Consider the following 27920-nt stretch of genomic DNA (forward strand, 5'->3'; position numbering starts at 1 on the left):
AATTTTTACTGATATTAGTACCCTCAAATAGATCAATGAATATTCCGGACAAATTATTGAAATCTGTAATCATTTAAATTGATAAAATATTTTTGTATTAACAAGTAAGGAAGGCTCAGTTCGGGTGTCACCGAACATTTTATACTCTCGCAATTTATTTATTTAATTTTATTAATATAACAAACAATTTGACTCACATATTCGGCATATATATGCTATAAAGTCCACTGAATGTTGGAAACCCTAATATTAGTTATATGGGAGACATATTATTTGAAGAAACATATTCCGTCTGAGTTTCTTCAAAATATCTGAGAGACTTACCTATATTTTCGGTAAAAAAATTGTTAGAAGCACTGATGTCCTCATATTCGATATATAGGGTCCTGAAAACTTATGGACCGATTTCGACGATTTTTAGAAGGGTGATACCACTCTTTAAATGCAGTATTTTTGCAAAGTTCTGTTCCGATATCTTCACTAGTGCGTACTCTATATATTGTAAAGTAAACGATTCAGATCGACTTCAATGTTCTGGTATATGGGAAGTAGGCGTGGTTGTTAAAATTTTGAGTGCAGCTCTTCTGTACCATCTTTATAATGAAATTAAAGGTTTCTGGTGGTTTTCTTACTGAATTAAAACATTTTTAGTAGTTTTCAACATAATAAGAACAATTTCTATATACCGGGATATAGATTTCATGCTACAAATCATCTAGATGGAAAGGCGCACGGTGGAACAGCAATATTGGTTAGAAATCGATTAAGCCACCACGCTTTAGAACCGCATGCTACAGCCCAGTTACAAGCTATAACAATATCTTTGAAAAATCGGGGTTCTGACCTCAATCTAACAGCTATATATTGTCCACCTCGCTTTAAAATTACAGATTGCGAATTTAAAGACTTTTTTGGAACGCTAGGTCCAAGATTTCTAGCAGGTGGAGATTACAATGCAAAACACATGTACTGGGGCTCACGTCTTATTAATTCGAAAGGACGGCAGCTGTACTACATTATTATTAACAAGCACCATAACCTTGATATAATATCTCCTGGTAAGCCGACATACTGGCCCAGTGATAAAAACGAAATACCAGACTTAATAGATTTTGCTGTAGTCAAAAATATATATAGATCGCTAATAACAGTAGATACATGCACTGACTTATCTTCTGATCATTCGCCTGCACTAATAATGTTATGCGAACAGCCCATGATAGTTGAGCCGAAAGTTTCTCTAACAACTCATAAAACAAACTGGTTGAAATATAGAAAATATATCAGTAGCCAGATTAACATTGATTTAAAAATAAATACAGGAAGAGATATTGATAAAAGTATAGAAGAATTTAATGATGTAGCAGCTGTCTTGGCCACACCAAAAAAAAAACATTAAGGTTTTTAGAAAAATCACTAATAATTAAATAGAAAAGCTTGTGAACGAAAAAAGGCGAGCTAGACGCGAATGGCAGATACATCATATACTCAGCTTCAACTGAAATCTGCTTTGTCCAATACCGCTAATGTGTCAAGCATGTCTATTAGGACGTCTACTTCTGAAATTACTAGGATAATAAAAGAGCTAAATCCGAAAAAGGCTTCAGGACACAATAATATTACTCCAAAAATGTTAATTGAGTTACCAAAAATTGATATAGCAGTGCTCTCCTTGCTCTTTAATGCAATTTTGGGTTTCGGGTACTATCCAATTTCGTGGAAAAAGTTGCAGATCATTATGATAGGTAAACCTGGGAAAGACTTAACACAGCCGTCTTCCTACAGACCAATAAGTCTCTTACCCTGTATTTCCAAAATATTCCTCTTCCTTTCCTCCACGAAAATAATATAATACCAACCCACCAATTCGGGTTTCGTACTAAGCATGGCACTATAGAGCAAGTAAATATAATTACTAACGAAATCAGGAAGGCATTCGAACACAAAGAGTACTGTTCAGCTATTTTTCTAGATGTAGCTCAGGCGTTCGATAAGGTCTGGCATGGAGGCCTCTTACGGAAAATCAAAACCAATTTACCTTACGAATTGAATAAAACTTTGGAGTCATATTTAAGAAACAGGAAGTTCACAGTTTAAGCAGATTTCATATCAGAAGATCTTGATATTCCTATGGTAAAGAAGGAGATAGAGGACAGCAGAAAGAAATATATTTCTAAACTTGTTGAACATCCAAACCCATTGGCTAATGCCTTGGTACATTCCTGCAATCAAACAAAAAGGAGAGATCTACCAGGCTATTAGAGAGCACCGTTCTATCAAAACAGCTCAACCACATTCCTTAGCTTTTTTAGATGTAAATAGATTTAAGATTTTATTACTTATGGTTAGGCTTTAAACAAAGCAGATTCAATAAATAAAGAAATACAGTGGAACTTCTCTAACTCGAATCACCATAATCCACAAAAACACTTCGAGTTAGAGAGACTTATAGAATTTTATAGTTATAGAATTCTCATTAAAACATATAAATTTTCAAAAAGCTGTAAAATATAGATTTAAATTTTGTATTATGTCCTGACCAAAAGGTTTTGTGGAAGATTTATGGTCCTTTGAACATTGGCAAAAGCGAATACCGCAGATGATGGATCGATGAGCTATACGACGACACTGTTGAGCGAATAAAAAGACAGAGGCTTCGAATGTTGTTCGAATGACGAAAGCGCTTCAGCTTGGAAAGTGTTCGATGCAGTACCCGCTGGTGGAAGCAGAGGAACAGTAAGCCCTCCATTCCGTTGGAAAAACCAGGTAAAACGTGACCTGGTTTCTATTGGTATTTCCAATTGGCGCCAGACAACAAAAAGGAGCGAAGACTAGCGCAAAACTAGATTCGCCTATAATCGCATAAGCTGTGCATACGCCAAATATGTATATATATATGTATGAAAATAAGATCAGGTTGGCCAGACTCTGCCCATGCCGAATCTTCTTTTGAAAGGGCAGAGGATATTCATATTACTTCTTTAAAAAGTCAAAAATGTTTTTGAAAGATCTTAAGATTTTATATTTAATATTTGTTTCGTTTATTTAGGATAAATAGTGATTTTATTGATTTGTTATTTTAATTTTATGGTTTATTCATCTAGGAAAGTAAGTACCTTTAATTTGTAACACTATTTTAAATTAATTTTTCGCTTTTGGTAAAATAATTATCTACCATAAACTTTACGTCTCTCCCCTGGCCGATGTATTTACCCTGGTCGTCAGAAAAGTAATAAAATATGTATTAAGTGACTTGCCCTTACATGAGAAGATACATAAATAAAAGGGACACAAATCATAATATAGAGGTTTCATGAAAAAAGTCCAAAGTTTTTCTTTGGCCGTTTTCTCTATGCAATTGAAACCTCTTATCGTAGAATCACCCATATATGTAACCCTATACCTAACTCGTTTAGTTTTAGGACTTACAACCAACCGTTATGTCAACAAAACTATAATACTCTCTTTAGCAATTTTGTTGCGAGAGTATAAAAACAAATATTAATGAATATTAAGCATCATTTTAGAGCTACACTGGTGGCAGAAATAATAGGGAGGACAATTTTAGCATAGTTTTTGGTATTGTTTCGTTTCTTTTTCTAGATAAACTAAATTCAACATTTATTTTAGTTAATATTGTATATCTTCTTCGCATCTTTGTTGTTATTTACCAACATTATCGATTTTAACAAAACAAAAAAATTAAAATATTAAATTAAGAGTGGCAAAAATAATAGAGACAAGAAACAAAATATTATGATATTCGAAATCTACAGCAAAATGTATTAACTTTTAATATTCTATGGTAGATTCTTTCTTTTTTAGCACTTCCTGACATCGTTGCGGCACTAGATCGGCACAAATATCCATCAGAATGCTATAGCAAGGTTCTTGTATATTTTCCCACATTTGGTCCTTATTTTTGCAAGTACACAAATTCTAAAGATCGCTGTAGAACAATCTAAAGGTGCTCTATGGGTTTGAAATCCGAAGATTGTGAGAAGTACTCCAGAAGGGAAATGCTTTCACAATATAATCAATTCTTGACGAGATTCGCTGAGTGCTTGGGCCGTTGTCCTGCATAAACTCCCATTTTCGCGGGGTTTCTTCTTCAACGTATGGTTTCATCGTCGAGTTTGAGAATGTCCGGACACCAGATGATGAGAAAACCATATCCATAATCGAACCACCGCCGACTTAAGGGGTTATATACAGTTAGACGGCCGAAAAAAAGTGAATTTTCCAGATTTTTTTCTGAGAAAACTTTTTAATTTATTAGTATCTTTTAACTGTATTTTAAGACTTAGTACTAATAAAAATATTTATTTCAAAAAGAGCTACAGCTAATCTCCAGGAGCTCCTCTCAAAAAAGACGTTTTGCGGTCACCACTATATCTCGGAACTGGATCATATGAAATTAAAAAACCAAACAGATTTCGTTAAAATAATGTTAAATCTAGTAATTAATCGAAGGAATAAGCAAAATAAAATTTTTTGACAAAATGGCGGTTTCTCAAAAAAAAAAAATCGATTTTTCACCGAAATTTCGGACTTAAATTGTTTATAAAAAAAAATATTTATCGGAGAGAAAAAATCTTTGATTAATTACTAAAAAATATATTTAAGAAGGTCGTGTTAAAATTTGAGACTAATCGGTCTAGCCGTTTTCGAGTAATGTTGGTCACCGACTTTGAAAACACCATTTTGAGAAAAACGCGTTTAAAGTTTGGGCCTTGTACTTCCAAGCACTCTGAAACGCCTTTTCAAATTTTTCATTTGCTTGTAACTTTGAAAATATTCACCGGAACGATATGAAATTTTCTGTGTGTATTCTTAAATATATGTACATTAAGAAAATGAAATAAAAAACAAGTAAGGAAGGGCTAAGTTCGGGTGTAACCGAACATTTTATACTCTCGCAATTTATTGATGTAATTTTATAAAGACAACACAATTCGACCCATATATTCGGCATAAAGTTCAATAGAATAACGAAAATCATCATAAATAGTATCCCCATATACTGAGGTAATTCCTAAACCGATTTCACTCGTTTTCACCACCAAGATACAACGTATCGAAGACTATACTCTCACTTAATTTAATATTACTTATAATTAGGTATATGGGATCTGGGGGAAGTTATGACCCAATTTTTACCATTTCAGGTACAGAGAGAAACTGTTATAAGAAAAAAATTCAGAGGGAATGAATTACATTAAAATATCTGAGGGATTTACCTATATTTTCGGTGAAAAATTAACCTTAGGCACTGAGTTCTTCATGTTTGATATCAGGGGCCTTGAAAAGTCATGGTTAGATTTTGACAATTTTTCCACAAGTGATGTCACAGCTCAAATACAGTATTTTTGTAAAGTTTTATTCCGCTAGCTTCATTTGTTCCTTATGAATACATTATAAAGTGAACGAATCAGACGTAGACGTAGACGTAGTTGTGAACCGATTTCGCCCATATTCCACCCGTGTCATCAGGGTGTCAAGAAAGTGTTATGTACCGAATTTCATTGAAATCGGTCGAATAGTTCTTGAGATATGGTTTTTGACCCATAAGTGGGCGACGCCACGCCCATTTTCCATTTTGTAAAAAAATCTCAGTGCAGCTTTCTTCTGCCTTTTCTTATGTAAAATTTGGTGTTTCTGACGTTTTTCGTTAGGGAGTTAACCCACTTTTAGTAATTTTCAACCTAACCTTTGTATGGGAGGTGGGCGTGGTTATTATCCGATTTCTTTCATTTTTGGACTGTATAAGGAAATGGCTAAAAGAAACGACTGCAGAAAGTTTGGCTTATATAGCTTTATTGGTTTGCGAGTTATATATAAAAAACTTATTTGGGGGCGGGGTCACGCCCACTTTTCCAAAAAAATTACATCCAAATGTGCCCCTCCCTAATCGGATCCTATGTTCCAAATTTCATTTTCATAACTTTATTTATGGCTTAGTTATGACACTGTATAGGTTTTCGGTTTCCTCCATTTTGTGGGCGTGGCAGTGGACCGATTTTGCCCATTTTCGAAAGCAACCTCCTCAGGGTGCCAAGGAACATGTGTTCCAAGTTTCATTAAGATATCTTAATTTTTACTCAAGTTATCGCTTGCACGGACAGACGGACAGACGGACGGACAGACATCCGGATTTCAAATCTACTCGTCATCCTGATCATTTATGTATATATAACCCCATATCTAACTCTTATATTTCTTGGTGACACAAACAACCGTTATGTGAACAAAACTATGATACTCTGTGCAACAGGTTGCGAGAGTATAAAAATCGACTTTTTGAAAATTCTAACTGTATATAACCCCTTAACTCTGTTAATAGTGTAGTAGGATTGCACAATTATCTTTCAGGAGTTTCTTCTTCAACGTATGGTTTCATCGTCAAGTTTGAGAATGTCCAGACACCAGATGATGAGAAAACCACATCCATAATCGAACCTCCGCCGACTTAACTCTGTTAATAGTTTATGTAGGATTGCACAATTATCACGCCTATTATTACATTTTCCGTAAGATCCAAGCAAGTTTGGTGCGTTTTAACTTGCTTTCACCTGACCCATGCATGTTTCTTTATATTTTGAAGAAACAAGTGCATTCTCGTAAATTTGCTGTACATTGAGTTTGCTCAAAAAGGGTACCTAGCATTTCTAGCATTTCTTCCAACAATTTTTTTTTTTAAATAGTCCTGGACCGTATGAATTGGAATTGGAGCATTAAATTATGGTTTCAAGTCATTGGAAGTTTTAAATGGATATTCATGTGCGTGATATGTCAACATCTTGTTAAAACGGGTTGCAATTTTATTCTTAGAATAATCCATGATGTTAGCGATTTACATCATACTTTCCCTTTTATGTATAGCTTCGCCATTATTTTCCCATCAAAGGAGTCGCCACGCAGGCCGCGGCCCATATTCTACTTTTATTCCTTTAATTTTCAAATTACAAACCTAAAATTATTACTTTTTTATTTATAATTAATTTATCTATTCAACCGAAATATTAATAACCTCCTTTGTTTACTATATTTTTTTTTTAAACAAATTTACGTGGGGCGCCCCTATTATTTTTGCCAACTTAAAACAGTGAAAACTGAAACAAAATAGCGTTAATGCAGTTATTCTCGAAGTAAGTGAGAGAAAACGCATTAAACACAAATTACTGTTATCAAACTTCGTTGTACAGTAACTTTTGATTCCAAATTATGTTGATAAAAACTCTTTTTGGCGCTATGAAATTAGTCGTTAAGCTCGTCGCTATTATTTCTGCCACCAGTGTAGGTCCTCAAAATTTCACAAACAGGATACATGATCTGGTTTACATGCACCCAACAAAACTTGTTTCCTCTATCAGATCCAAAATATGGAACTTATTCATAAAAAAATTTGTAGGCAAATACAAGTGCAGCAGTTTCATTAAGATTTACTTTTTGACTTAATTTACTCATTAAGTTTTACTCAAGTTACAGCTTGCACGGACGGACAGACATCCGGATTTGAATTTTACTCGTCACTCTGATCTCTTTAGCATATTTAACCTTATATCTAACTCGTTTAGTTTTAGGACTTACAAACAAACGTTATGTGAACAAAACTATTATACTCTCTTTAGCAACTTTGTTGCGAGAGGAAACACATAAAGTGCCATAAATAAAGTTATGGAAATAAAATTTAGTACAAAAGATCGCACTATGAAGGGGCATATTTGGATGTAATTTTTTTTGGACAAGTGGTCGTTGTCCCGCCCCCAAATAGGTTTTTTGTGCATATCTCGTAAACTACTTGAGCTATATCAAAAAAAACTTTCTAGAATTGTTTCATTTAGGTACTACCTTAAATGGAGGTACTACCTTAGTCCAAAAATGGAGGAAATCGGATTATAACCACGCCCACCTCCCATACATAGGTTATGTTGAAAACTACTTAAAAATTCTTTAATTCAGTAAGGGAAAACACCAGAAACATTAAATTTCATTATAAAGAAGGTACAGAAGGGCTCCACCCAAATTGGTATACAAAACTTAAATGGGTGTGGCTCCGCCCACTTATGGGTCAATAACCATATCTCCGAAACTACTCGACCAATTTCAATAAAATTCGGTTTGTAATATTTGCCTTGCATCCCAATGATATGTTGTGATTGTGGTTCACAACCACGCCTACTTCCTATATACCAGAACTTTGATGTCGATCTGATTAGTTTACTTTACAATATGTAAAGTAAGCACTAGTGAAGATATCGGAACAGAACTTTGCGTAAATACTGTATTTATAGTGTGGCAGCCCCTTTACGAAATCGGACCATAGGTTTTCAAGGCTCCTTTGTATCGTATATGTGGACCTCGGGGCTTCTAACCTAATATTAGGGTTACCAACTTTCAATGGACTTTATATCATATATATGACGTCTGTAGATCAAATTGTGTATTATATAATATTAATAAAATTAAATAAATAAATTGCGAGAGTATAATATGTTCGGTCACAACCGAACTTAGCCCTTCCTTACTTGTTTTCATTGCTTTTAGACAGGTTCGGTCCGCTTAGAACCTTTTACATAAAACAAATTCCTAAGTATAATAGACATTCGTCGCTTCTTAAAAGTAAAAAAGAAATGTTATTACAAACGTCAAATAAATCTCAATTTTTTTATACTCTCGCAACACATATACTAAATAGTCCGAACAAAGCCTAAAATTCAAGTTTGGATAGGTGAGTATTAAATTACAACGAGAAGTGGCATTAATTTATATATATATAGATATAATACATATACAATGTATTATATACTAAATATTGCGGATTACTTTCATGCCCAGATCTGATGGCTGGGACGAACTAAGCCTTACTTAATAATGTTATGTATAATATAAAGTAATAAAATAATTTTAAAATTTGTTTACCTTTCTATTAATTTTCTATTTAGAGGACTAGAGGACGTCAGGAGCTATCTCACATTAGCAACTGTTAGTTATAAAAAGTTCTAGAATATAACCGATGTGAGTAGCACTGCTTCATCAGAGTACACATCCAGACATGTGTATGTATGTACATATGAACATTTTTATGTACGTATTTATTATATTGACGGGAAATTGACTAGGAGTTTTCGAGAGGAAAATTTTGCGCAAGATTTTTGGTCCTCAGAACATTGGCAACGGCGAATACCGCAGACGTTGGAACGATGAGCTGTATGAGTTATATGACGACATTGGCATAGTTCAACGAATAAAGCCGAACTGCGAAGGAAAGAGAGGAGTGGCGCGCTATCATCGATTCGGCTATAAACGGCTAAACGATTCCAACGCCAATCACATACATTTATTATATAAAGTTGAGTATAAAATAATTTAAGGCAACACTCAAAATTCAAGGGAAACATTTGTATGGCCATGTAGTAGTTGTTGTAACAAAATTTGAACGAAACACCTTCCGAGTTTGCAATTTCCAGTAAAATAATGCGAATTTGTTAAATTTATTGTTTTATGGAACGAAATTCGCTTCGTAATAAGCGATGACAGAATTTTAACTCAAAACTTGAAAGGTCAATAACAACTCACGGATATCCAGTTTACGTATATACTCATATATGCCATAAGTGTACTTATGTATGTATGTATGTTTGTGTCTACAAATGTAACGTTCTGTTTGTTCAAAACGTATAAAAAACCAAAATCGCCTTATGTACAAATAAAGTACATATGTATTTATACTCTATGTAAGCAAACATCTACTTAATAAGCATGTGTGTCACTATCAAAAAACTCACGCACATTCCGCACGATTATTTATATTGACCCATTCAATGATGTTTCAGTCATTTTTATACTCTCGCAACAAAGTTGCTAAGAGAGTATTATAGTTTTGTTCACATAACGGTTGTTTGTAACACCCAAAACTAAACGAGTTAGATATAGGGTTATATATACCAAAGTGATCAGGGTGAAGAGTGGAGTTCAAATCCGAATGTCTGTCTGTCCGCCCGTCCGTCCGTCCGTCTGTGCAAGCTGTAGCTTGAGTAAAAATTAAGATATCTTGATGAAACTTGGCACACTTATTTCTTGGCACCATAGGAAGGTTGCTTTCGAAAATGAGCAAAATCGGACCACTGCCACGCCCATAAAATGGCGAAAACCGAAAACACATAAAGTGCCATAACTAAGCCATAAATAAAGTTATGGAAATAAAATTTGGTATGAAGGATTGCACTATGAAGGGGCATATTTGGATGTAATTTTTTTGGGGAAGTGGGCGTAGCCCCGCCCCCAAATATGTTTTTTGTACATATCTCGCAAATCCATAGAGCTATATTAACCAAACTTTCTGCAGTCATTTTTTTTAATACAGTCCAAAAATGAAAGAAATCGGATAATAACCACGCCCACCTCCCATACAAAGGTTAGGTTGAAAATTACAAAAAGTGGGTTAACTCAATAACGAAAGACGTCAGAAACACTAAATTTCACATAAGAAATGGCAGATGGAAGCTGCACTCAGATTTTTTTACAAAATGGAAAATGGGCGTGGCGTCGCCCACTTATGGGTCAAAAACCATATCTCAGGAACTCTTCGACCGATTTCAATGAAACTTGGTTTGTAATAGTTTCCTTACATCCCAATGATATGTTGTGAAAATAGGCCAAATCGCTTTACAACCACGCCTACTTCCTATATACCAGAACTTTGAAGACATTCTGAATCGTTTACTTTACAATATATAAAGTAAGTATTAGTGAAGATGTCGGTGCAGAACTTTGCACAAATATTATGTTAGGTGCTTCTAACCTAATATTATGGTTTCCAACTTTCAATGGACTTTATACAATATATATCACGAATATGTGGGTCAAATTGTGTATTATATAATATAAATAAAGTTAAATATATAAATTGCGAGAGTATAAAATGTTCGGTTACACCCGAACTTAGCCCTTCCTTACTTGTTTTATTGTATTTTTGTTTTAACTTTCAATAAAATTTGTTTACTTACTCCATATGTATATACATATGTATGTATATATAGCACTAAATTTTAACAAAATAACCTTTTGTATTTTCATAAAGGAAATCCATTAAAATCATTCGAAAATGATAATATGGTAACTTTAGAACCACTTATACCGGAAGTACATGTAAATATAGACGCAGGTTCGTTAACTTTTCCGAAAATTGTGAATGAACTAATTATATCATTCATATATAATGTATGTATGTACAAGTATGTAGGTACGCTTGTCTGTAATTATGTGGCTACTTTACCAGCCACAGTGCACTTGTACTTTTATATTATGTATATATGTATGTATGTATGTATGCAGGTGAATACATATCACACTTTATTGTGATGACTCAAGGAGGTTGGTTGGTTAAAATGAATGCATCCTCTTCTAAAGGTCACTGCAATACCATTTTCAGGGTTCGATTTTAGTTAAATATACAGAGGAACTTCCATAACTTGAACTTCTATAACTCGAACTCTTGAACTGAAAATAGAAGTCAGATCGAAATTTTCGACCAATGCATAATACAAAATTTAAAATTTTACTATCGAGACAGAATTTTAATTTAATTTTAATTTAATCCCTCTATATCGTATGGAGGCGAAAAATATCAATATTAAATATTATATTACACTTATGGATTGCATAAATCATCTAACGCAAGGCATATCCCATGCCAAGAGCCAAACAATAGCAAAATACAACAAACAAAATTACAGAATACGTGTTTTGATATGTGTTTTTTTTAAATTGTATGTTTGAATGAAAATTCTATAACTCGAAGTCTCTCTAACTCGAAGTTTTTTGTGGATTATAGTGAATCGAGTTAGAGAAGTTCCACTGTATTTACATGCACATGGCACATACTGTCATATTTATCGAAATAATCATGTGTATATGGCGAACAAACATTGCAAAATCTTCACTTTTGAATGAAATATTTCGCAAACCTCTAAAACTATTAAAAACAGCTGAAAGCAAGTGCTTCAGCACAATAATTGTATTGTAAATACACACATATACATACAGCATGGTAGTATACCCCGCCATGAAGTAGTTTTACATTACCTTACAACTAGTATGAACTGAACAGGTTCGATTTACATCAGTTCTAAACAAGTTCCATATGAAAGAAAGAAAATCATCATATATAGTATATGAGGGCTGAGGTAATTCCTGAACCGATTTCATTCATTTTCATCACCAACATATGTACATTATATCTAAGATTATATGCTCATTTAATTTGGCTAAGATATTTCATATATTAACCGATTTATAAGCTATTAAGCCCAACGTATTTTTGAAAATCCTGTAATTAGCTATATGAGAGCTAGGGGAAGTTATGACCTGATTTTAACTATTTCTGATACAGAGACACACTATTAGAAGAAAAAGATTTCCTCTGAATTACATTATGATAACTGAGAGATGCACCGATATTTTCGGTGAAAAATTACCATAAGGCACTGAGCTCTTCATATTCGATATCCGGGGCATTGAAAAGTTATAGTCCGATTTCGTAAATTTTTTCACAATTGATGCCACGGATCATATACAGTATTTGTGTAAACATTTATTTCGCTATCTTCATTGGTTCCTTATGTATATATTATAAAGTGAAGGAATCAGATGGAATTCAAAATTGAGATATATGGGAAGTTGTCGTAGTTGTGAACCGATTTCATCCACTTTCCACACGTGTCATCAGGGTGTCAAGAAAATATTATATACCGAATTTCATTGAAATCTGTCGAATAGTTCCTGAGATATGGTTTTTGATCTATAAGTGGGCCACGGCCATTTTCCATTTTGTAAAAAAATCTGAGTGCAGCTTCTTTTTGCTATTTCTTCTGTAAAATTTAGTGTTTCTGACTTTTTCGTTAGTTAGTTAACTCACTTTTAGTAATTTTCAACCTAACCTTTGTATGGGAGGTGGGCGTGGTTATTATCCGATTACTTTCATTTTTGGACTGTATTAAGAAGTAGCTAAATAAAACGACTGCAGTTTAGTTTATATAGCTTTATTGGTTTGCGAGATTTATACAAAAAACCTATTTGGGGGCGGGTCCACGCCCACTTCCCCAATAAAATTACACCCAAATATGCCACTTCATAGTGCGATCCTTTGTCCAAATTTCCATAGCTTTATTTATGGCTTAGTTATGGCACTTTATGTGTTTTCTGACTTTTAAAAGAAGTAATATGAATATCCTCTGCCCTTTCAAAAGAAGATTTGGCATGGGGTCCCCTGGTCTTTAACTTTCTCCACTTTCTCCCACTTATTTTGCCAGGGGAAATACGGCAGAGGAGAGACGTTTTCATGACGATTTTAATTGTTTTAATTGACTGAATTATTTTTTGCGTTAATTATTTATTTCACTTTAATTATCACAGTATTAGTAACTTAGGACAATAAAGGCAAATCAATTAAATTAATAGTATACCTTATATGAATTGCCAGGGGATAGACAAAATCAGTTTTCGAATCCAGTACACCGTACGATCGGGCCGCAATAACTAAAAAACTACAGTGCTCAAACGGATTTCGCGATTAGCATTATTAACATCAAGCTGATAAATGCTCTTCAGCACTTTTTTCAATGCGACCGTCTTTAAATTTATGTCGTACAAAAATTAATTTAAAAAATTATATGAAATAAACAAAATAATTTTGTTTTTTTTTAACAATATTTAATTTGTATACTCTCGCAACAAAATTGCTAGCAACAAAGTTGCTAGAGAGTATTATAGTTTTGTTCACATAACGGTTGTTTGTAACACCAAACTAAACGAGTTAGATATAGGGTTATATATAACAAAGGGATCTGGGTGAAGAGTGGAGTTCAAATCCGAATGTCTGTCTGTCCGCCCGTCCGTCCGTCCGTCTGTGCAAGCTGTAGCTTGAGTAAAAATTAAGATATCTTGATGAAACTTGGCACACTTATTCCTTGGCACCATAGGAAGGTTGCTTTCGAAAATGAGCAAAATCGGACCACTGCCACGCCCACAAAATGGCGAAAACCGAAAACACATAAAGTGCCATAACTAAGCCATAAATAAAGCTATTAAGGCGCATATTGGGATGTAATTTTTTTTGGGAAGTGGGCGTGGCCCCGTCCCCAAATAGGTTTTTTGTACATATCTCGGAAACCAATAGAGCTATATAAACCAAACTTTCTGCAGTCGTTTTTTTTAATACAATCCAAAAATCAAAGAAATCGGATAATAACCACGCCCACCTCCTATACAAAGGTTATGTTGAAAATTACTAAAAGTGGGTTAAATCATTAACGAAAAACGTCAGAAACACTAAATTTCACATAAGAAGCTGCACTCAGCTTTTTTACAAAATGGAAAATGGGCGTGGCGTCGCCCACTTATCTCAGGAACTACTCGACCGATTTCAATGAAACTTGGTTTGTAATAGTTTCCTTTCATCCCAATGGTATGTTGTGAAAATAGGCAAAATCGCTTCATAACCACGCCTACTTCCTATATACCAGAACTTTGAAGACGATCTGAATCGTTTACATTACAATATATAAAATAAGCACTAGTGAAGATATCGGTGCAGAACTTTGCACAAATACTGTATTTATAGTGTGGCAGCCCCATTCTAAAACTCGCCGAAATTGGACCATAGGATTTTAAGGCCCCATATATTGAACACGAGGTCCTCGGTGCTTCTAACCTAATATTATGGTTTCCAACTTTCAATGGACTTTATACAATATATATGACGAATATGTGGGTCAAATTGTGTATTATATAATATAAATAAAGTTAAATAAATAAATTGCGAGAGTATAAAATGTTCGGTTACACCCGAACTTAGCCCTTCCTTACTTGTTTTAATTATTTTACTTCCGATTGAACTTAGTTTTGGTTTAGCATCTCATACAAAAAATATATGTATTGTCCGAAAGTTAAATAAAAAGTAGCAACGGGACAAGCCAGGGGAGAGATTTTTTTATACTTTGTAAGGAATTGCAGAACAAAATGTTTTAATGTAAATTGTAATATTATTTAATACACTACATTAATATGATGTGATTCATTTACAAAAATAGCAACGTAAAGGACAAAAACAATACTTTAAGCTGATTTCCGCACAAGTTACCTCTTATCGTAGAATCACCCATATAGTATATCATCTTATATGGTATATAGGCTGAGGTAATTCCTGAACCGATTTCACTCATTTTCATCATCATTCATTTATATGCTCACTTAATTTGGCCAAGATATTTCACATATTAACCGATTTTTAAGCTATTAAGCCCATCATATTTTTGAAAATCCTATTATCTTATGATAGCTAGGGGAAGTTACGACCCGATTTTAACAATTTCTGGTACAGAGACACACTATTAGAAGAAAAAGATTTCCTCTGAATTAAATTGAGATATCTGAGAGATTTACCGATATTTTCGGTGAAAAATTACCATAAGGCACTGAGTTCTTCATATTCGATATCCGGGGCATTGAAAAGTTATAGTCCGATTTCGACAATTTTTTCACAAGTGATGCCACAGATCATATACAGTATTTGTGCAAAGTTTTATTTCGCTATCTTCATTGGTTCCTTATTTATATATTATAAAGTGAAGGAATTATATGGGAAGTTGTCGTGATTGTGAACCGATTTCATCCATTTTTCACACGTGTCATGAGGGTGTCAAGAAAATATTATATACCGAATTTCATTGAAATCTGTCGAGTAGTTCCTGACGTATGGTTTTTGACCCATAAGTGGGCGATGTCACTCCCATTTTCTATTTTGTAAAAAAAATCTGAGTGCAACTTCTTTCTGCTATTTTTTCTGTAAAATTCTGTGTTTCTGACGTCTTTCGTTAGTGAGTTAACGCACTTTTAGTAATTTTCAACCTAACCTTTGTATGGTAGGTAGGCGTGGTTATTATCCGATTTCAACTATTTTCATGGTGTATGGTGGGGTACGTAAGGGAACCGACTGCAGAAAGTTTGGTTTATATAGCTTTCAAGGTTTGCGAGATTTATACAAAAACCTATTTGGGGGCGGGGCTACGCCCACTTCCCCAAACAAATTACATCCAAATATGGCTCTTACTAGGACGATCCTTTGTACCAAATTTTACTTTTATAACTTTAGTTATGACACTTTATGTGTTTTCGGTGTTCGCCATTTTGGGGGCGTGGCAGTGGTCCGATTTTTCCCATTTTTGAAAGCAAAAAAAAGCCTCTCACAGTCCCAAGGAACATGTGTACCAAGTTTCGTCAAGATATCTCAATTTTTACTCAAGTTATCCGTTGCACGGACGGACGGACAGACGGACAGACAGACATTCGGATTTTGACAAGTCTCGGCATCCTTATCATTTTGATATACATATATAACCCTATATCTAACTCGTTTAGTTTTATGACTTACAAACAACAGTTATGTGAAAAAAACTCTCGTAGCAACTTTTATTGCGAGAGTATAAAAATGAAATTTTACTGAGCCAACCAGTGAAAATTAGCATAACAATAAGCATGCGGTAAAATTAATTATAATACTAATTGAATAGTTGCATCTAAGGTGAGGTGCGTGGCCGCTTAGCAGTAAATTCATAATTGATCACAATTCAAAAGCCGAAATTGTGCAATTCGCAAACTGTGATTGAAACAAGAATGTCAAACATACTTTATATGTACATATATATGTTTGTATGTATGTATATTGATTTATTCTAATGAAATTATGTAGATATGTAAGTATGTTGATATACTCTCACAATTGGTTTGCTAAATAATGCCATATCAAAGTGGAAGGTTTCGAATATCTATACAAATAAACACCAAATTATAAGCACATATACATACATACCTATATACATACGCATCTACGAATAGAAGTGACTTTTATTGTAGGTAAAACTAAGCACCGAAATTAAGTATTTTCGTTTGAAAATCATACTTACCGCAATTGTGTACATGACCTTTGCCAATATTCCTATAAGCTAGTGTTGTTGATGTTGTTAGCGATCGTAGGTGTTTCCATTGAATTTGATGATAATGAAGGAGACGCAAAACCCGCTTCGTCAAAGACCGACAATCTGCAATGAATACGTAAGTACATATGTACGCAGACATACGCGCTTACATAAGCCCATTATGTATACAAATTTGTGCGACAAGTGCCTAGATACATACATTCATATATACTATGTACTTATGCGATATTAAATTGTCTCTTACCATTTTTTGAACATTTGACGACATTGAATTTTGTCATTTTTTCTTTTTTTTCTTTGAAATTAATAAAACACAAAGTTATTTAATTTATGGCCATTTTCGTATTATTCATTCCTTTCGGCTTTCCTTCTTAATACATTTTAATAACTTTTTGCCACATTTTTGGCAAATAAAAAATGTTGAACTTAACACAATAACAGACAAGTTTTCTGTCGAAATAATTGAAGACTTCATAATTTTTTTTAAGAAAAACTTCCGGAAAAACAAATTTTAATACAGGGCAAAAATGCCTCGTATTCAATGTTTAGTTTATATTCTAACAATGCTATAATTGTGTAGCAAAAAGCCTAAAACGTTCAATTTTTCGGAAAAGATAATACACAAAGCTACATTTGAATCGGTACCAAAATTAGACAATGGGAGTGTTAAGACTCACTTTTAGGTGAAATCCCACAATTCCGTAACTACTCGACCAAATTGAAATTTGACGCATATTGTTATACATACTAAAACTATCTTCCAGAAGTGGTCGGATTATACTTTCTCAAGTCCCCGGACACGGATGGTGAGAGGCTCCGAATTTATACAATGGGACATATTTTTTTGATAATAATGTGGTCTGGTGTTACAAATGGCCATAATCGGTTCAATATTATTCTTATCCCATAAATACCTAATAAAATTCCGGTTCGTTTTATATAGTATATGTCCACCAATATCTGGATTAAATCAAATCAAAATGGATGAAAACGGCCGATTAATTACCACAAGCATATAGATGATACTTATTGTAATTTACGTTTTAAGTCAACATTCAGTTGACTTATACCTTTCATATATGTTTCTATATCCCGCTATAGTTGTTTTTAATATTTTATATAACAATATTGTTTAGTTGTTGTGCACCAACAACACTTGCCCATGGATGACATAAATGCTATACATAGGACATACTTGTGCTAATATACAAATTCTGCCCAAAGGTATTTGAACACAACTATTTTTATCATATATTTTGGTGATAAACTCTAGTCAAATGTTCTTCTTTATAGACTATTTATTACTCACTCCTGGTAAATAATAAAATCGTCTGGAGCGGGATTACCCGGGACACCGGTAAGGCTTTCTTTTTCTGAGTATCGAATCAGTTTTTTGAGAAGCAATAATTATAAAAAAAGTCACACCGACTCATGGTAAGTCTATTTCAACCACTTTTATTGGGTTGATTTTTATTTCCCAAAAATCCAAGTCCAGAGGCAACTAATTCAAGCTGTCATTATTGTGCCATATTAGGAATGTGACAAATTCCTTTAAATACATTGCTATTACAGACATAATTTTAATCTGAATAAAATAAGTAAGATAAAAAATTATCATCTATTTGGATCTTGTGTTTGATAAATTACTAAAATTATAATTAAATACTTACCGTTATTACTCGCTCGTTAACAAATAAAATACGGTTGATTTATAAAATATTTTATTTTGTACTTATATTAAATTAAAAATAGGAAAGATTTTTACAAAACCAATCCCAAAACGATTACTCGAGTAGTTCATTAACAAAAGTACGAATACAGATGATTTTAATATAAACTCTCTTATGTATAATCTTATGAAACTAAAGTCACAATTGGACGAAAACTTTATCAAAACAAATCGCCAAGCTGGCAAACATAATTTTTTGTTGTTGTTCTTCTTCTTTCTCTACTCTGCAATAATAGTTTGCCGACAATTTTGAACACAGTATTAGCAATACAATTGTGTTCAGCTAAAAAGCTAAAAATTAAAATATTTTTATTCTCTGCTGGCGATTTGTCCACACTTACGACATGAGAAATCACAAACATATTTATAAACATAGTTAACAATATTGCATATAACATTATATTAGTATTCAGAATTAACAAAAAAGTTGGTAGATAGATATGTGTATTATTTAAGTTATCAGCTAAGTAGTTATATGCTCGCATGTGTTTCCATGTTTCTTGTAAATAAGTGCCCTATTTCCATACTAATATAAAAACGTCAGATGATTCAACAGAAAGAAAAAGACTACAAATTTTAATGTTAGTGGATATTGGAGAGTCGACATGCCGTAAATAAGAGTCGATGCATTTCCTGATATAAAAAATGTTACTTATACAAGATCATATTAGTTTTATTCTTTCGGCACTCAGTTGACAGGTGAGATTGTTTGTCCAAACTTTCTGGAGCGACCAGCGAAGCCCTTGCTACCATCTGGTCCTATTGGTGTACGAACCAAATTTTCGGCGTTCCTTTGTGCGAATGAGCCCGAACGTGAACGTGGTGAGTTGTCAAGAAAACTACCAGTTCGTGAACGCGGTTGACCATCAAAATCAACAGCATGCTTGTAATTGTTCAAAAAACTGCCGGTTCTTGAGCGTGGCGAACCCTCATATTCAGAACCGAACGAGTAACGCCGATCATAACCGGAGTCGGTGGATATACGCCGACCATTGATATACTGAGCATTATCATATGCAGCCATTTTGTTGGCCACATTGAAATTATTTGAGTAGCGACGGGGAAAAACATTGTAACCGCCGCCACCACCACCTACATTTGGATCATCATAGGTAGGGTCTGTTTGTGTGTCCACAGACTGTTTGCGCTGTTCAAAGTTATAGTCATTAGACATACGTCGTGGAAAATTATTATTCCCACTGTTAGTCATCTCGTTCGGATTGGAAAACGTGCGTTCGAACTGCATAGAACCGTTGGAGAAACGGCGCTCTCCGCCACTGCCAGTAGAGCTTTGAGACATTTTGCGATAAACCTCTGTTTGACCAAAGTCAGATATGCGTCTCGAGCACGGACAATTTTCAGAACAGTTGGAGTCACGACGTTGTGACATATGCTCCGAACAATTCGATGGACGACGTGAATCCGAAAAACTTGAGTAATTGTCTGAACAATTAGACAAGCGTCGCACCAAGTTGCTGTTTGAGTTGTTAACCGTATTTTTGTTGGTTATATTGGTGGTCATTGGTGATGTATTTACCGTTGCATCCACAACGGTAGCGGAGCCTGCCGAGATAGTTGAGTTGTTGCTGTAGCGCCGTGGTGAGTACGCGTAGAAATAAGCACCAGTATTGTTGTTGCCGTTGGACACACTGACGCCAGGTAAGCTCGTTTCGCTATTAGCAGCCACACGAGGCTGGAAAGCTTGAAATTGATGTGAGTGTTCATTACCAAAGCTGCCGCGATGCTGTGTGCTATGCATGTTGTTCTGCACAAGATGTAATTGTGGTTGTGTGTTGTGGTGAAGATCTGGCAGTGGTTTGGGGTGGATATCTGAATTGAAGCGTTTAAGTTTGTAACGCAAATCTGTCACATCATGGGGCACAATGCCGCTGAAACTGCCTCCGCGTGTACGTTCGTAGGTGGCGTCATTATAGTAGCGATAATTTTCGACCATTCGAGCAACCGGTGTGGCCACCTGAATGATTGCTTTTTTACCCGTCTTTTTCTTCGGAGCCACCATTTCGAACACTTGGAACGGTCCTTGCAAATTTTTGGCTTCACGCGCTGAGGAAGACTCCAAATACTCAACAAGTGCACATTCTTTCTGTTGCACCTCTGGATATTTATTCATGAACTGTCTAACATCCACGGGGATCGCCATACCGGGCTTTAGAATGCGTATCAATGCGATTTCACCACATTTCGAGAATATTTCCGAAACTTTTTCTATGGTTAGCTTATCGAGTGGTAAATCACAAGCTACAACGGTGCGTGATGGCATTGTTTCATCGAAATTAGGTAAAGGCTCAATGCGCCGCACCTTTGTGCCCAGGTCGTTCAGTTCGATCTTATGAGACTTGCGCCGCAAAGCGTCTCCAACAACTTTCCACTCTTTAGTTAACTGGCGGACACGTTTAAAACTGGAAACCAATTTGAGACTGACGAAACCCTCTTTGTTACGGCGCACATGCTTAAGCAGGAACGCGTCTTTAAGTATACTATCATTTGAGAAGTAAAATTCTACAGCTTCAGAAATTTCAGTAGCTAATTCATCACTTGGTATCATTGAAGGATCCAATGTATCAATTTCATTTGTAAGTGGATGATCCGTTTTTATTTCAGATGTTAGACTTTTTTCTGTGGGCGTTGACGTTGAGTTGTGATCTACAGTTTTTATCATATGCTCCTCAGTTTCTGTAGATTCCGATATAGAAGGCTTCTTCATTGTCAAAAAAGAGCGATGTACTCGCTTTGGTTCGGTTGGTGAATTAGCTGGAGCTATAGCAGGGGGAGGCGATGCTTCTGGAATATCCTGGTTTATGGTATCAGGCTCCAGTTTAAAATTCGGATGTAAGTATATGTTATCCATTTGTCGGTAATAATCGTTCTGATGACATTGATGTGAGGTATTATGTTTGTGAAACTTTTCCAAATTGGCTTCGCTAAGAACTGCCTGGGCAGGTGTACTCAAACTAGGACCGGCTTGTGAATCTTGTGAATTATCGCATTCTACAGGCGATGGGTTTAAAATGACATCATGCAATACATGATTATCGACAGCGAGAGGCTTTAATTCGTCGTCCTCCTCTGACTCTTCAGAATCCTCTATGGAGGAACCCATACCCACATCAATTAACTTATCCTCATAGCACTCGACCGATGAGCTCCTAAGCGGCAGTGGCGCATGTGCGGCAGTCAGTGGGATAGGCATATCAAAGACATCTGGGCTGTGATTCGTCTCATATTCACTGCCCCCAACAGCACCTTCATCGCTACCGAATTGCGAGTCCAACGACTGTGATGGTCCTAGTCGTTGCAGCAAGGCTTCAGCTGAGCGTTTAGCATGAAACCTTAGCAGTTTTGATGGCAATGACGATGAAATGGGCACAACTGCTTTAGACAAATCTGATTGTTGTAATAATTGGGAGTTCGTCGAAATACATGGTTCTGCATTATCGAAGATGACTGCTTTTGGTATGGTTGAAGATGCTTGACTCCCTATTTTGGTAACCGTTTCAGTTACAACTGTTGTTACCACAAATGTATGGCCACCACTAGCTTGAGTGGCATTAACCTGACTTGCGCGACCTATTTCCTGCCTGAAGTCTGTAGACGTTTCGGAGCTCACAGCAGGCACGACAGAATGTTCTATATTGTGTCCTTGCACTTGCTTGTCTTGAATTTCACTCATCTCACTTGCTTGTCGATATCACCGGATTAACTAATTTATTTAAGTAGAAATCTAATGTTTTGTGTAGGAAATTTGTATTCCTTCGATGTTACTGCTTTTGATCTTTAATATTAATATCTATTAGGAAACACTACTGGTGGCTGGCTGGTTATTTGCTTCCGACTGGTTGCACACTGTTTTTCTGTAACTGTGCGTAAAGACCTGCACTCCACCAAAGCGTTATTGTTTGTTGTCAACGGTTTATCTGCTGAAAGCTCTTGTGTTCCAACAGCTCACAACACTTTTACTTTTTCGTTCATTGGTACTTATTTCCCTTTCTTCTTTCCAGAAATATCTCAATTCATCTTTTTTTTCTTTTATAATAGCCCAAGGATGTCGTATAGCTGCAACAGCTAGTCAATTGAAACAGGGCTCGGTTTTTTAGGTTAATTTAAGTGTGTGTGAGATTGGTAACCTGCTAAAATAATTTTAATTAATGTTTCTTCTTTATACACTATTTCGCGGTATAAATGAATTACGCGTGATATAAACGCCGCCTCTACTTCTTGGCTAAACGAACGTGTCTGGACTGAAAAGTTGTTTGCTCATTTCTCTTTGAGCCGTCTACGTATCACCCACTTTGCCCCAGTGCTCTCAACACGACCGTCTTTTTTCTAGGTCACACATTAGCGTGCACCCACTTGCTGTTATTAGATAATCGATTCGCGATTACGGTACGAGTACCAAGTGCAATACACTTCACTCAATTATATGGCTCAGCAGCGCCGATAAGTAGTTTTCAGTTTCGTTTATTTACTTTTTTATTTGTTATTTATTGTTTCTGATTGCGATCGACTTGTTAGGCTGGTTCGTCTTCAAAATGCGAGTCGCGTGTTACAATTTGAGTGACGGTATTACGGTATTTTAACCACAGCACAATTTACACGGGCAACACGGGCTATGCGAAATTACGCACACACACACACAAACACTAGATTTCCGCAGAACGTTGTACAATTACGGACATTCTAAAGAACATGCACTAATGTGTGTTGCGAGAATCGTTTTTTGTTTTTTGCTTGTTTGAAAATTCAAGTTCAAATTTTTTAGACTTGTTCGTTTGTCGTACGTAAGCGCAGACTAATTATTCCGTTTTGTTCGGCAAGTTCATGCAACGCTGCAACGCGATTTTAGACTGAAATTGCAAATTGATTTGGGGTCGGTTAAATACCCTCTGCTTTCGAATGTCGGCGCTGCTACGCAACCGAGTCGCGCGTTCCGCGTCGTCGCCACCGTTGTCATGAGGCTGTTGTGGCGGGAAGCTTAGGCGCTTATTTTGATTTATCCGAGCGCAGCGCACTTGCACAGCACAACACGCAGTCGATCGAGTTGTTGGCCTCCCTCGTTGTCTGCTCTCACCGCTGTCGCTGCCACTGCCGCCACTGCGTTGTGGATGGGGATGTTGGGGGTTTCGCACGAGCTTGCATGCGCTCACGCTGAATGTACGATGTGCGTGTGTGTGTTCATTTCGTGTGTAACAGTTATGTAGTGCGTTACAGTGAGCGACACACATCGTAACATTAAACTTGTTATTAATGAAAATACGAAAATGGCAAATCATTGAAATGAGAAATGTTTTCTGTTTTTTTTTTTCATTTTGTCATTTATAATCTGTTTTTGTTGTTTTTACTTTTTTAATAACCTGCTCACTTAATTTATTCGCGAGATATGGTGCATAAAACCACCAATACGTTCTCGACACAAGGTGATCGCTCCGCACTTCCGATTCAGGAGTGAGACGCTACAAACAACACGAACGCTTACGTCGTAATTTTTTCGCAATAACCATTGCCTCGACGTTTTAGACACGTGCATTCGCTCTTTCGTGCTCTTTTTTATTATGTGTAACTGCGTGACTTTACGTTGCGTACGTCTCTGTGCGAATCTTTCGTCTTCTGACAGTAAGTATGACTGTAGGTGTGTTTGCCGATATCTGGAAGTGTGATGTCTTTATATTATTATAAAGAACTGAGCTTTTAGTTAAGCTAATCCTCGAAATAGCATCAATAGGTATGTTTCGGACATTAATGTTATCTATAAAGTATGGGCGCTGCGGACGTCGGCAACAATGTCCCAAAAGCCATCAGTTGTGTCGAAACGAATTTTATACGAATTAAATGTAGTCTTTCGATAAGATTTTGTAACGTTAATATCATAAAAGGCTAGCGCAGTGAAATGTTCACAACTAATTCGGTCAAGTGAATAGAGATGACAAATAGAGATATAATTTCAGAAGGAGCACGCTCTGTGCTTCATCCCGGACATCCCGGTATCTCTTTAAACAAATAGTCAACCAACATCCTACCACTCCTTTTAACGATTTTAATCAATAAGTTATTATTCCAATATGTCTTCATATTCAGAAATATGAATACAGTTTAGCCCAATGAGTCAACAGAGTTTGATGATTTTTCACCTACCTGTATAATTTTGAATTAAATGGAAAGAATTGGGTATATACAGGGAAACCTCTTTTGGACGGACATTCACCGTCGAGCGATTTCTGTCCGCCCAAGAGAGGTGTTCGCATAAGAGACGATCATTTGTTCTGAAAATTTAACTTGGTACATGAAAAAATGTCCACTTAAAGGAGGTGTCCGTTAGGAGAGTTTTCTCTGTAATTAGTTGTGCATTATCCTTTGAATATATAACTTTTAACTGTCTCAAAAAATATTAACAAGCGTATAACACATTTCACAATTGTTGAAAGCAAATATCTTGCATTTAGAGCTATTGTTTAAATTGAATTACTTTATAAGATCAGGCTTGAATGTCTTCGTTGTGTAAAGCTAATTATGAAAGCGTTGAGGTTACGAGACTTCTAAGATATCAACGTAAGTGTTTAGTTTCAACGGTTCTTTTTGCTTACCTTTGTTTACCATATCAACTGTAAAACCATCAGTTCATTCACGTATGTACATATGTATGTAGGTATGTATATGTATGCATGTAGTTACGTGGTAGGGCAGCAGTGGATCTTTACCCCTAATTATGCAGAGAATACACTTGTAGAAGACTGCATTAAGCTGGTTTAAAAGTGGTTTCAAAAATCTTCTCCACTCCGTCCTCAAGAAAGAGAAAACAATTCATTTGTGCTTCCCATTTTACTTTGTTTAGAATTTATTGCAATCATTTTATTTCATATTTCATTTATACAATTCAGCATCTCAAAGACTAGCAGACCGCTCCGGCCTCGCACGGGTTCAAACAAACATTTTAAAAGTTATAAGTTATTACACACTTATATACACTCTCCAAACATATGTATGTTCTTTCCTGTTTCTTGCGTGGGTTCATTTTAAAAAAAGTAATATTAGGAAAATTCGAACATGAAATTATATTTTATTTGAAATGAGTTCAAACTTGATTACGACCTCTAGGCTTTGGTGTCCGATATCTTTCTCTCTGATTATGAAGGCTTTGGGAATGTTCAGAGTTCGACGCGAGTGCGAGCTTGTATATTTCTAATATTTGGTTCTTCAAGCAGCTGCACACGCTCTTTACTCGACTCTCAGGCACGCGATTGCGATGCGAAGAGAATGACTTAGAAGACGATTTTCAGTTTCAGATAAAGATTCTCCATCACGGAGTTTTTTGATACCCTCACCTGGGAGCTATTTTCAGAAAGTTGAGATTCTAACAATAAATATAGCCTATGTTACTCTGGATGAATGTAGCTTTCCAATGGTGAAAGATTTTTGAAATCGGCACTGTAGTTTTCGAGTTTATTCAATACAAACATAAATACAAATCTTTCTTCTTTATAATAGTAGTATAGATACATATTTAAAGAGTATTTTGTGAAATTTTTATTTACAAATTGCGAAATCTCAGTCGTTGGCACCTCATCTCCCATGACATGTTCAAGCAAACAGCTCTTGTCGTGTGCAGCATAACCCATTATTGGTTCATTCAAAATCAATAATCCAAAAATATTTCGATACATCTAGTTATAGACGAAGAAAAACAAAATTAAAATTTTTATTTTTATTTTTGACTGAATATTTGCGAAAAAATTAACTATTTTGGTAAAATTTATTATTTCAAAGATGTGTGCAAAATTTGAACAAAATCTCTTCATAACTTTGAAAAAACTGAGTTTGAGATAAACGTGTTTGAAGTTTTGTATTGAAACTAAGGATACGTTAGGAATTATTTAAAACCTATTGTACTATTTAACCTACCTAATAACCTACATGTTTTTAAATTTGTAACCCACCTAACACCATACATACCTACATACATATTTACGACTCTGTGTGCCTGTACAAACGATTTTGTTGCATCAAGGTTATAATTGGATTTGAATGCATACGAAACGGCAGACTTACACAGGTTAAATTTCTTCAACCTTTACATCACCCACTGTTCACCCGTATTATAAATCATTGACTAAAAATCTATGAGCACATGTATTCTCTATTCTTGTCCGACAAGGCTGACGGCTAAAAGAAGGTGGCATCTGGAGGCAAAAAAAAATGTATTGTAATATTGTAAATCAGGCCTCATAAAGCAAGTATACTCATAAAACCAATCACATAAAATAAATTATATGCTGCTGAGATTACCGCTAAGAATTTTAAATTTAAATTTTTTTTAATGTGACAATCTCCTAAATTTGGTCAATGTGCCAATTTTTAAATAAGGAATAGAACACTCACTTCCTGAATATGCAACCAGAAAATATAATAAAAGTTGTAATGTACATCTATAATTGTAGTAGGTAATTTTGTTTTTGAATTCTATGTCTGACAGATTCGCTGATTTATAGAAGTTAATAAATATACGAGTACACATAGACCAATTTTGGTCCTTTGCGATACCAGATGGACTGCCGTGACGTAATCTATGAGGAGTAGTCATCCTTCAGGATGCCTGTGCTTGACGCGAATTTCAAAAGGTGATGTGGTTTCACTAACAATATCTCTTCCAAATTATCGTACTGTGAAACCCCAAAATGCTGAAGCCGTTGCCTTGACAATGCAGAACAAGCATTTAAGAGTAGCTCTATTGTTCCTCTGGCACCATGCTCTTGACATTTTCTGCAGTCTTCGTGATCTGTCAGCCCCATCTTGTAGCCGTCACCAGTGAGCACTAGTGAGCATGCCGACCATGTTCCTACAACTATGTTTATCGACCGTCGGTAGGAATTTCGTATATTTCTGATCGACCGCTTTACATGTAACTTTTGCGGTTTTGCAGCCCGGTAGATCTTTCCTTCTTTCTTACCAAGTTTCTGTCTACATCATAATATATTTAAAGTGAGAGCATGGGTTTACCTACGTCGGACACGCTTTCAGATGACAGTTTTACGCCTCTCTTGGCAATATCGTCCACTACCCGTTACCTGTACATACATATCTATCAATAAGTATTCATTGTGCAAACAATTTCAAAAAAGTTTGTTACGATTTTGTTTTCGAAAGTGTTAGCCCACGCCAATAAAGCGGGATTTGCACACTCA

At 35.4% G+C, this 27920-nt stretch overlaps 1 protein-coding gene across 1 annotated transcript; it reads right to left on the reverse strand.

Annotated features, from left to right (window-relative positions):
- Window positions 1-18701: 18701 nt before the first annotated feature.
- Window positions 18702-23662, reverse strand: LOC105217812 (uncharacterized). Its single transcript, XM_054233557.1, has 2 exons — window positions 22936-23662; window positions 18702-22871 (listed from the first exon to the last, which is right to left on the reverse strand). The coding sequence occupies exon 2, from the start codon at window positions 22415-22417 to the stop codon at window positions 19415-19417; it is 3003 nt and encodes a 1000-aa protein (XP_054089532.1). The 5' UTR covers window positions 22418-22871; window positions 22936-23662; the 3' UTR covers window positions 18702-19414.
- Window positions 23663-27920: the final 4258 nt, after the last annotated feature.

Source organism: Zeugodacus cucurbitae, chromosome 6 (assembly GCF_028554725.1).
Source record: "Zeugodacus cucurbitae isolate PBARC_wt_2022May chromosome 6, idZeuCucr1.2, whole genome shotgun sequence".
NCBI lineage: Eukaryota > Metazoa > Arthropoda > Insecta > Diptera > Tephritidae > Zeugodacus > Zeugodacus cucurbitae.